This window comes from Cherax quadricarinatus, unplaced genomic scaffold, assembly GCF_038502225.1.
Source record: "Cherax quadricarinatus isolate ZL_2023a unplaced genomic scaffold, ASM3850222v1 Contig2106, whole genome shotgun sequence".
In the NCBI taxonomy this organism is placed as follows: domain Eukaryota; kingdom Metazoa; phylum Arthropoda; class Malacostraca; order Decapoda; family Parastacidae; genus Cherax; species Cherax quadricarinatus.
The window spans coordinates 22,101-34,768 of record NW_027197132.1 but is presented as its reverse complement, the minus strand read 5'-3'; the positions used below and the strand labels follow the sequence as shown (position 1 = coordinate 34,768).

The following is a 12,668-nucleotide window of genomic DNA, read 5'->3' as shown; positions in this document are numbered from 1 at the left end:
GTCAGGTTCCAAAAAACATTCATCTCCATTCACTCCCAACATGCTCACACATGCTTGCTGGAAGTCCAAGCCCCTCACCCACAAAACCTCCTTTACCCCCTCCCTCTAACCTTTTCGAGGACAACCCCTATCCCACCTTCCTTCCCCTACAGATTCATATGCTCTCTAAGTCATTCTACTCTCTTCTATTCTTAATAAATGACCAAATCACCTCAACAACCCCTCTACAGCCTTCTGACTAATACTTTTAGTAACTCCACACCTCCTCCTAATTTCCACACTCCAAATTCTCTGCAAAATATTTACACCACATATTGCCCTTAGACACGACATCTCCACTGCCTCCATCCGCCTCCTAGCCACAGCATTTACAACCCAAGCTTCACACTCACATAAGTGTTGGTACCACTATACTTTCGTACATTCCCTTCTTTGTCTCCACGGATAACGTTTTTTTGTCAACTCCCAAATATCTAAAATCATTCACTTCTACCATACTCGCTCTCTCCAATGCAATATCCATTTTTTCTTTATCTAAATCGTTTGATACCCTCATCACCTTACTCTTATGTATGTTCACTTTCAACTTTCTATGTTTACACACTCTCCAAAACTCATCCACTAACCTTTGCAACTTTTCTTTAGAATCCCCCATAAACACAATATCATCAGCAAATAGTAACTGTGTCACCTTCCATTTTATATTTGATTCCCCATAATTTAATCCCACCCCTCTCCCCAACACCCTAGTACAGTGGACCCCCGCATAACGATTACCTCCGAATGTGACCAATTATGTAAGTGTATTTATGTAAGTGCGTTTGTACGTGTATGTTTGGGGGTCTGAAATGGACTAATCTACTTCACAATATTTCTTTTGGGAATAAATTCGGTCAGTACTGGCACCTGAACATACTTCTGGAGTGAAAAAATATCGTTAACCGGGGGTCCACTGTATTTACTTTTTACAATCCCATCTATAAATATGTTAAAAAACTATGGTGACATCACACATCCCTGTCTAAAACCTACTTTTACTGGGAAATAATCTCCCCCTTTCCTACACACCCTAACCTGAGCCTCACTATCTTCATTAAAACTCTTTACAGCATTTAGTAACTTACTACCTATTCTGAATAATTCCAAAAATTATGAAATGTAGATATACCAAATTTTAACTTTATAATATGAAATTGGGGGAGTTCCAAGAACAGGATATTAAGATGAGTTGCAAGTCTACAACTGAAACTAAAAAAATATAAATACCGAGTCTATCATCATACTTTTATAGGTAATGCATACCTCAAGAAGCAACTGGATGGGAGCAGAAGGATTCAGCTCATTAAAATCCATCAGAGCTTGTGCCAATGTTTTGAACAGCTGAACCCGCTGGTATTCTGAAAGGAAATTTGTAACATAAAAGTACAATAATTTGGAAATATATATTAATACATGCTATATTTTTAGAATATTTTTGACCTAAATTAAAATCTGAGGTCAAACCATGGTACTCCCAATTAAGAAACAAAAGAGTGCAAAGAAATGCAACAGAAGGAAATCCAAAGTTGAAGACTTAAAGAAGACTGAAAGCACTGGATTATACAGCACCCATTCTCTTTATATTCCTTATTTCCTGACATCTCATTCTGATCTGTGTATATTGAAATCAGTGTCAAACAATAATGTATTATTTAGTTACTTATCCAATTCATGATCCTTGCATGTATACATATCAGCCTTCAAGAGATGTGCGTCTATCATTATCAGATAGCGTAACATGAAACCCTAGTGTTAATACTGTACCAGGTTTAGATCCAGAGTCCAAATAGGGAATTTCCTGATCAGGTAAACACTGTCACTGGCTACTTCAAGCATCCAGTAGGAAAAGATGCTCTATGAGAAACTTAAAACTACATGTGTATAAAATTACTCTGTATCTATAGAGATTCACAAGTAAAGCCACAACTTGCTTTTCTGTATACACAAGGTTTGTACCATTAAAGGGTAAATGAAGATGATTAAGTAAATATACCTCTATTTAGGAACATATTTCATATAATTACATTACAGTGGTCCCTCGTTTTTCGTAATTAATCCGTTCCTGGAGCAGTTACTATAAACGAAATTTACGATTTACGAATCAATTTTCCCCATAAGAAATAATGTAAATACAATTAATCTGTTCCTGACACCCAGAAGTATTAAAACAAAAAAAAATTTTAACATGAAATATACATGTAGTACATAAACAATACAATAGGAAATGATGAATGAAACATTAACAGCATAACACTTACCTTTATTGGAGATTCTTCTTAGTGTATGGGAGACTGGAGGAGGAGAGAGAGTGGATTGTTTATAGTTTGGAAGGGGAATCCCCTTCCATCAACACCTTAGGCACCATTTGCTTTTCTGGGGTTGCTTCTCTTCTCTGTTTCTTAATGCCACTAGGACCACCTTGAGAGTCACTGGAGTCCTGTCTCACAAAATAACTGTGGAGAGAGCTCTGTTTCTGGCATCTCTTTAACACTTCCCTAAAATGGCCCAAGACTTTGTCAATGTACATGTTGCCAACCTGGCTTGCAACAACCTTGTTAGGGTGATGTTTCTCCATAAAGCTTTCCATCTTACCCCACATAGTAAAAATCTCTTTAATTTCTGAAGAAGGCACCTTCTTCCATCTCTCTTCCTCCTCCTCTGCAGCAAGATTCTGAGCTGCAATGTGTTGCTCTTCCTGCTGAAGCTCTTGCAGCTCCTCAGTGGTGAGCTCTTCATTGTGGTCTTCCACCAATTCTTCCACATCCTCCAAACTCACATCCAACCCCATGGAACTCCCCAGTGCCACAATTGATTTTACAACAGACATAGGCTCATTAGGGTCAGTCCCAAATCCTTCAAAATCCCTCTTGTCGACACAATCTGGCCACAATTTTCTCCAGGCAGAGTTCAAAGTCCTGGTAGTCACTCCCTCCCAAGCCATACCTATAAGGGTTATGCAGTGGAGGATGCTGAAGTGTTCTCTTCAAAATTCCCTTAGGGTCAAGTGAGTGTCTGTGGTCACAGTCAAGCACCTGTGAAACATTGCTTTTGTGTAGAGTTTTTTAAAGTTTGCAATAACCTGCTGGTCCATGGGTTGGAGGAGAGGAGTGGTATTCGGGGGCAAGAACTTTACTGTGATGAACCCAAACTCCTCGAAAATTAGGTCATCCAAGTTTGGAGGATGAGCAGGTGCATTGTCCACTACTAGCAGGCACTTGAGATCCAATTTCTTTTCCAGGAGATACTCCTTCACACTAGGGCCAAACACTTCATTGAACCACTCGACGAAAATTTCCCTCGTGACCCATGCCTTACTATTAGATTTCCAAAACACACACAATTTACTCTTCATAACATTGTTTTTCCTGAACACTCTGGGATTTTCAGAATGGTACACTAATAATGGCTTCACTTTGAAATCCCCACTAGCATTAGCACAGAACATTAGCATCAGCCTGTCTTTCATAGGCTTGTGTCCTGGCATTGCCTTTTCCTCTTGTGTAATGAAGGTCCTCTTTGGCATTTTCTTCCAAAAGAGGCCTGTTTCGTCACAACTGAACACTTGTTCAGGTTTCAGTCCTTCAGCCTCTATGTACTCCTGGAATTCATGCATATATTTTTCAGCCGCCTTGTGGTCCGAACTGGCAGCCTCACCATGCCTTACCACACTGTGTATGCCAGTACGGTTCTTAAATCTCTCAAACCAGCCTTTGCTGGCCTTAAATTCACTCACTTCACCACTATTTGCGGGCAATTTCTTTACCAAATCTTCATGCAACTGCCTAGCCTTTTCACAAATAATCGAAGTCATAAGAGTACAGTGGACCCCCGGTTAACGATATTTTTTTACTCCAGAAGTATGTTCAGGTGCCAGTACTGACCGAATTTGTTCCCATAAGAAATATTATGAAGTAGATTAGTCCATTTCAGACCCCCAAACATACACGTACAAACGCACTTACATAAATACACTTACATAATTGGTCGCATTGGGAGGTGATTGTTATGCGGGGGTCCACTGTATCTCCTGCTAATTGTTTCTCATTTATCCACACCAATAATAACTTCTCAACCTCTTCCAGTACTGGTGATCTCATTTTTGTCAGCATAGTTACTCCCTTTGCAACAACAGCATCCTTTATTTCCTTTTTCTTGGCCACTATGGAACATAAGGTTGTGTAGGGTTTCTTATACATCTTGGACAGTTCGGCCACACTTGTACCACTTTCATATTGTTCAATGATGGTTTTCTTAAATTCAATCGTATTTCTCACCTTCTTTACCACAGGCTTGGCACTACGAGCTTTCTTTGGAGCCATGGTAGGTTATTTAGTACTTGCAAGCACTAAAATAAATGGAATATTATGAAATATTTCGCTGGAGCACGTGAGGGGACCTTCGCTCACTGGTAAACAATGCCTGACTGGATGCTGCCCCGGCTCACGCTGTGGGTACGCATCCTGGACGAACTACGACTCGCGAGTCAACCTATGAAAAGCGAGTCTATGTTTATTCGAAAATACCCCTATGATTGGCGAATTTTACGATTGCCGGGAACTACGAAAAGCGGGGGACCACTGTATAATCAACATTTTAGCAAGAGGCGTGGAGTTAAAAGATAAAGAATCACACATAAAGTGGGAGTTGTCACAGTTGCTCTTTGCTGATGACACTGTGCTCTTGGGAGATTCTGAAGAGAAGTTGCAGAGATTGGTGGATGAATTTGGTAGGGTGTGCAAAAGAAGAAAATTAAAAGTGAATACAGGAAAGAGTAAGGTAATGAGGATAACAAAAAGATTAGGTGATGAAAGATTGGATATCAGATTGGAGGGAGAGAGTATGGAGGAGGTGAATGTATTCAGATATTTGGGAGTGGACGTGTCAGCAGATGGGTCTATAAAAGATGAGGTGAATCATAGAATTGATGAGGGGAAAAGGGTGAGTGGTGCACTTAGGAGTCTGTGGAGACAAAGAACTTTGTCCTTGGAGGCAAAGAGGGGAATGTATGAGAGTATAGTTTTACCAACTCTCTTATATGGGTGTGAAGCATGGGTGATGAATGTTGCAGCAAGGAGAAGGCTGGAGGCAGTAGAGATGTCATGTCTGAGGGCAATGTGTGGTGTGAATATAATGCAGAGAATTCGTAGTTTGGAAGTTAGGAGGAGGTGCGGGATTACCAAAACTGTTGTCCAGAGGGCTGAGGAAGGGTTGTTGAGGTGGTTCGGACATGTAGAGAGAATGGAGCGAAACAGAGTGACTTCAAGAGTGTATCAGTCTGTAGTGGAAGGAAGGCGGGGTAGGGGTCGGCCTAGGAAAGGTTGGAGGGAGGGGGTAAAGGAGGTTTTGTGTGCGAGGGGCTTGGACTTCCAGCAGCCATGCGTGAGCGTGTTTGATAGGAGTGAATGGAGACAAATGGTTTTTAATACTTGACGTGCTGTTGGAGTGTGAGCAAAGTAACATTTATGAAGGGGTTCAGGGAAACCGGCAGGCCGGACTTGAGTCCTGGAGATGGGAAGTACAGTGCCTGCACTCTGAAGGAGGGGTGTTAATGTTGCAGTTTAAAAACTGTAGTGTAAAGCACCCTTCTGGCAAGACAGTGATGGAGTGAATGATGGTGAAAGTTTTTCTTTTTCGGGCCACCCTGCCTTGGTGGGAATCGGCCAGTGTGATAATAAAAAAAAAAAATATTTAGCAAAACTGCTAATAATTAGTATCACAGACCTTCAATACTGGTGAAAAATATTTGGTTAAAGATTTGATTTGGTGCAAGCTGATGCAGAACACAACGAAGAAACTGCCGACCAATGCTGGTTGCCGAACCAGGAAGGTGGACAGAGCTTTCAAACTGCCAGGAGAATATCTCACTTCCAGATACCCTGTTAAAATAAAAGACAGTATTATCACACATCAAAACACTTCCAGAAACTGGGAAAACAGTCACCAACAGCTTTTCCAGATTCCAAGAGACTCATCTTCAGAGCAAGGGGAAATGTCAGGAAAAATGTACAACAATATTAGGATCAGGCAAAAATGTAGAGAGTAGTTCCTACTACAGGCTAATTGTATGAAGCAAATAACACCAATTGTGTTTAGCAAACCAGCAAAATATCACCTGACCAGCCCAATACTCTCATTGCTTCCATTGATATTCTTGATATGCTGTTTCTTCTTGCTATTATCTACATTCTCTTCTATTCCCATATTTTCATTTACACCCAGTACTTAAATTATCTACACTACTAGGAAATGTGTCAAACAACTCTGAATAGTTCATATACGTATAGTATATGCCATTTTCCTTTAAGCTCTATTATTTGAAGACAATGTATACATATTTCTATTTTACATACAACACTCTTGATTATCATTATTTGTACTGCTAATCGAGTTTCAGAATTAACACACGACAGAAAATGGTGGACTATTATAAAAAACTTGTGTATGTAGTGAAGAGCAGAAGGTAGAGTATAATATATAACCTTATTTCATAAATAAGTTTCTGGGATTAATATTTAACAGTCGTCAGTGGTCAGTCGTCACGTGAGGTCACAGACCCTGAGCTGCTTTGGGGATTAGCGTGGACGGTTACAAAGCATGGCTTGCTTCTGCAGTGTTTTAAAAACTGAGGTTGGAGAGTTGAAGGAGGAGGTCTTGCTTCTCCAGGAGGAGATTAGGAGGCTGAAGGTCCACCTCAATGGGTCTGGGAGAGAGTGTGAGGTGGCTGGAGTTGTGGGGAATGAGACTTCTAGCAGTGAGGTGCAGTCTGTCTCTCGCTGTAAGGAGGCTGTAGTTGGGGAGGTAGCAACGGCTACCAGCAGTGAGGTGCAGCCCAGCACCTGCTACAAGTGGCGAGTTGTTCACAGTAATGGGAGGCGCATCAGAATAAGGAAAGTTAAGAGTGAAGATCTGAAGGTAGGAAATCGCTTCTCTGTTCTCCAGGATGAATGTACTTCAGTGGCCAGTGAAGGTAAGGGTACTACTGCCCCTGCTAATGAAGGTAAGCGCATTCTTGTGGTTGGTGACTCTCAGGTAAGATATATTGACCGTGCTTTTTGTAATAGGAATAAGAAGATGAGAGATAGAGTGTGCTTCCCTGGAGCTGGTGTTGGGGACATTGTCAACAGGCTGGATAATATCATGTCAGGTAATGGGAACAAGCCCATTATCTGTCTCAGTGCTGGTGGAAATGATATTGGGAAGGGTAGGAGAGAAGAGCTGCTAGATAAGTACAGGTCAGCTATAGATTTCATTAAGTCTAAGGGAGGGATCCCAATCATATGTAGCATCTTGCCTAGAAGGGGAGTAGGAAATGAATGGTTGTCTAGGGCAATTGGTGTAAATTGCTGGCTAGACAGATACTGCAAGGAACTTGCAATCCCATTCATTGACAACTGGAACAACTTTTATGGCAAGGGATGGGGTACATCTCTCTGGGTCAGGGGTGGTAGCACTTGCAGACTCGATTGAGAAGGCCATTGATGAAATGCCTATGATTTTAAACTGATGGAAGATAGAGGTATGGGTGTGTGTGGGAAACAAGCAGGTTGCAACACTAGGGTTGGAAACAGTAAATGTATAAAAGGCATTCAGCATGAAGTTATAAATAAAGACAATAGAACAGGTCAGCAAACAAAGGGGGACAGCAGAGGGCAGCAAGGGACTAGCTCCCTTAAGGTTTACTATACTAATAGCAGGAGTGTTAGAAATAAGATAGATGAGCTAAGATTAATTGCAAGTGCAGGAAACATAGATATTATTGCTATAACAGAGACCTGGCTCAATCTGAAAGATAGAGAGATGCCCTCTGAATGTCACATACAAGGCTATAAATTATTCCACACTGACAGGGTCAACAGGAAAGGTGGTGGAGTAGCGATGTATGTCAGAGACAATTTAAATTGTTGTGTTAGACAAGATATTAAATTAGAAGCGTCAGCCACTGAATCTGTTTGGTTACAGCTTCTCGAGGGCCGAGAAAAACTAATTTTGGGTGTGATTTACAGGGCCCCAAATCTTGATAGGGAGTGCAGTAAACTTCTATGGGACGAAATTCGTAAGGCATCTACATACGAAAATGTTGTGCTAATGGGAGATTTCAACTATAGACAGATTGACTGGAGCAATTTGACAGGAAATTTAGAGTCAGGTGACTTTCTTGATACGATCCAGGATTGTTTTTTAAAACAGTTTGTGACAGAGCCAACTAGGGGAAATAACCTCCTTGACTTGGTTCTTGCCGGTAGGGAAACACTAATTAATAATCTTGAGGTTAATGATGAGCTTGGGGAGAGTGATCACAAATCACTCAGTTTTAATATATCATGGAATTCCCCTAATAATGGCAATCAAGTCTCCGTCCCTGACTTTCGCTTGGCTGATTTCATAGGACTGAAAAATTACTTAGGTGGGCTGAACTGGAATGACCTGACTAAGGGTCAGGTAGGTGGTGATGGTTGCCGATATGATGCTTTCCAGGGCATAGTTCTAGCTGCTCAGTCAAATTATGTTCCAAATAGGGAAATCAGATCAAACAAAAATGATCCTAAATGGATGAACAATAGATTAAAATATCTGATTGGTCAAAAGAGAGGCATATATAGGCAAATCAAAAGAGGAGAGGGGCAATTAAGAAATTGATATATTCAGTTAAAGAGAGAAATAAAAAAGGGAATTAGAAAAGCAAAAAGAGATTATGAGGTTAAAGTTGCAAAAGAATCGAAGACTAACCCAAAAGGATTCTTTCAGGTATACAGAAGTAAGATCAGGGACAAGATAGGCCCACTCAAAAGTTCCTCGGGTCAGCTCACTGACAGTGATAAGGAAATGTGTAGAATTTTTAACACATACTTCCTCTCAGTTTTTACACAGGAGGATACCAGCGATATTCCAGTAATGATAAATTATGTAGAACAGGACGATAATAAACTGTGCACTATTAGGGTCACAAGTGACATGGTCCTTAGGCAAATAGATAAATTAAAACCTAACAAATCCCCAGGCCCTGATGAACTGTATGCAAGGGTTCTAAAGGAATGTAAAGAGGAGCTTAGCACACCTTTGGCTAATCTTTTCAACATATCACTACAAACTGGCATGGTGCCAGATAAGTGGAAAATGGCAAATGTGATACCTATTTTCAAAACAGGTGACAGGTCCTTAGCTTCGAACTATAGACCAATAAGCCTAACCTCCATAGTGGGAAAATTTATGGAATCAATAATTGCCGAGGCAGTTCGTAGCCATCTTGAAAAGCATAAATTAATCAACGAATCTCAGCATGGTTTTACAAAGGGGCGTTCCTGCCTTACGAATTTATTAACTTTTTTCACTAAGGTATTTGAGGAGGTAGATCATGGTAATGAATATGATATTGTGTATATGGACTTCAGTAAGGCTTTTGACAGGGTCCCACATCAGAGACTATTGAGGAAAATTAAAGCACATGGAATAGGAGGAGAAATTTTTTCCTGGATAGAGGCATGGTTGACAAATAGGCAGCAGAGAGTTTGCATAAATGGGGAGAAATCGGAGTGGGGAAGCGTCACGAGCGGTGTTCCACAGGGGTCAGTGTTGGGCCCCCTGCTGTTCACAATCTACATAAACGACATAGATGAGGGCATAAAGAGCGACATCGGCAAGTTTGCCGATGACACCAAAATAGGCCGTCGAATTCATTCTGACGAGGACATTCGAGCACTCCAGGAAGATTTGAATAGACTGATGCAGTGGTCGGAGAAGTGGCAGATGCAGTTTAATATAGACAAATGCAAAGTTCTAAATGTTGGACAGGACAATAACCATGCCACATATAAACTAAATAATGTAGATCTTAATATTACGGATTGCGAAAAAGATTTAGGAGTTCTGGTTAGCAGTAATCTGAAACCAAGACAACAGTGCATAAGTGTTCGCAATAAAGCTAATAGAATCCTTGGCTTCATATCAAGAAGCATAAATAATAGGAGTCCTCAGGTTGTTCTTCAACTCTATACATCCTTGGTTAGGCCTCATTTAGATTATGCTGCACAGTTTTGGTCACCGTATTACAGAATGGATATAAATTCTCTGGAAAATGTACAAAGGAGGATGACAAAGATGATCCCATGTATCAGAAACCTTCCCTATGAGGATAGACTAAGGGCCCTGAAACTGCACTCTCTAGAAAGACGTAGAATTAGGGGGGATATGATTGAGGTGTATAAATGGAAGACAGGAATAAATAAAGGGGATGTAAATAGTGTGCTGAAAATATCTAGCCTAGACAGGACTCGCAGCAATGGTTTTAAGTTGGAAAAATTCAGATTCAGGAAGGATATAGGAAAGTACTGGTTTGGTAATAGAGTTGTGGATGAGTGGAACAAACTCCCAAGTACCGTTATAGAGGCCAGAACGTTGTGTAGCTTTAAAAATAGGTTGGATAAATACATGAGTAGATGTGGGTGGGTGTGAGTTAGACCTGATAGCTTGTGCTAACAGGTCGGTTGCCGTGTTCCTCCCTTAAGTCAATGTGACCTGACCTGACTAGGTTGGGTGCATTGGCTTAAGCCGGTAGGAGACTTGGACCTGCCTCGCATGGGCCAGTAGGCCTTCTGCAGTGTTCCTTCATTCTTATGTTCTTATGTTAACAGAAAAACTTGCATCTGTACCACTTTAATTCTCATTCAATAAAATTTCTGTAATCTTACCTGGCCACTGTTTTCAGCATCCTTGGAAGCAGAGGTGCAGCAAGCCCAGGTTGTCGGTACACAAATGTAGAGAGAATTATGATGCACAAGCCAAGGTCATCATTGGAAAACTCTTCCAAAACTTCACCACATTCCATGCATCTGTAATAAAATAACTCATTTACTCACTTTTCTATATTTTTAATACTGCATGCTGCCTGCAATAATGTAAATAAAACACTTCTTTAGAAAGTCAAAAACCAAAGCACAGTGGACCCCTGCATAACGATCAGCTCCCAACTCGACCAATTATGTAAGTGTATTTTTGTAGGTGCTTTTGTAGGTGCATTTTTGGGAGTCTGAACCGGACTAATCTAATTCACAATATTTCTTATGGGAACAAAATCGGATTGGATTCTGGATTGAAATAATATCGTTATGCGGGGGTCCACTGTACTTGTATTAATGACCAAGGATGGGCCATACTTACACTGGCCCCCATGGTGAACCCAATGCTCTTGACAGATTTAGAAAAATACATTTTCATCACATTTGTCATGTGGTAGTACAGGTGGTAGTACAGTAGTTTAGGGTTTAACTAACCTGTACAACATACAATCTTCTCCAACTCTAAGAGCTGACTGCTTGATGGAGGGTGGTGGAGGCGGCCCTTGTGAGTTACTATTTGTAACACCACCACCACATAAAGAAGCTATATTGTCACTGTCACTCCTATGGAAAAACAAATAAATGAAAAATAATCACCTCTATGTATTTTCTAAACTAGTATTAATTTACTTTTGTAATAGTTACATACAAATTACCAGTAAATTAATATTAATTAATCATTAATATCAAACACCACTGCTGTATGGCTTTAGTGACTCTATCTATAAAATCTGCTGGGTACTTCAAAGAGTAGCCAGTAGTCAGTGACTAAGTTTGTCATCATTCACTGTTTTCCCTGAATTTACCGTGCTTAACTTGACTTTATCATAAGTACACTGTACTTAATCATGGTCTCTAAAGCAAGTGATGGTGTTAAGAGGAGGCGCATGAATGTAAGTATCATTAAGAAACTTGATCTAGTAAAGAACTTCGTGAACAGAAGTTATTATGAATCACCACTATACGATCATGACAGAACAATCTCATTTTGCTTTTTTAATATGCTGGCCCTCTCCCACTGAGGCAGAGCAACCCGAAAAAGAAGCACTTTCACCATCATTCACACTATCACTGTATCTGTATCCGTAAACTGTATGTATGATATATTGTGTATACAGTAGGGTTAAATTTTGCAAATTTTTAACATTATTGGAAATTACTGGACAATTAGCATTATTGGACACTATCTCCTCCCTATTAGTCCATTAAATTGAGGTTTTGCTGTATTTTTTTATTATTTTTTATTATCACACCGGCCGATTCCCACCAAGGCAGGGTGGCCCGAAAAAGAAAAACTTTCACCATCATTCACTCCATCACTGTCTTGCCAGAAGGGTGCTTTACACTACAGTTTTTAAACTGCAACATTAACACCCCTCCTTCAGAGTGCAGGCACTGTACTTCCCATCTCCAGGACTCAAGTCCGGCCTGCCGGTTTCCCTGAATCCCTTCATAAATGTTACTTTGCTCACACTCCAACAGCACGTCAAGTATTAAAAACCATTTGTCTCCATTCACTCCTATCAAACACGCTCACGCATGCCTGCTGGAAGTCCAAGCCCCTCGCACACAAAACCGCCTTTAGCCCCTCCCTCCAACCCTTCCTAGGCCGACCCCTACCCCGCCTTCCTTCCACTACAGACTGATACACTCTTGAAGTCATTCTGTTTCGCTCCATTCTCTCTACATGTCCGAACCACCTCAACAACCCTTCCTCAGCCCTCTGGACAACAGTTTTGGTAATCCCGCACCTCCTCCTAACTTCCAAACTACGAATTCTCTGCATTATATTCACAC

The 12,668-nt window shown here is 40.7% G+C and overlaps 1 protein-coding gene across 3 annotated transcripts in view; it reads right to left on the bottom strand.

Moving 5' to 3' along the window:
• Positions 1-12,668, bottom strand: part of LOC138851788 (protein unc-79 homolog) — a gene marked incomplete at its 5' end in the record, with an annotated part of 67,322 nt that overhangs the window by 33,124 nt on the left and 21,530 nt on the right. For all 3 annotated transcript variants that reach the window (XR_011391398.1, XM_070081260.1, XM_070081261.1), the window contains 4 exon segments: positions 1,303-1,397; positions 5,761-5,915; positions 10,725-10,865; positions 11,307-11,435. Coding sequence is in view for 2 of the 3 variants with exons in the window: in XM_070081260.1 (XP_069937361.1) it covers positions 1,303-1,397; positions 5,761-5,915; positions 10,725-10,865; positions 11,307-11,435 (520 nt within the window).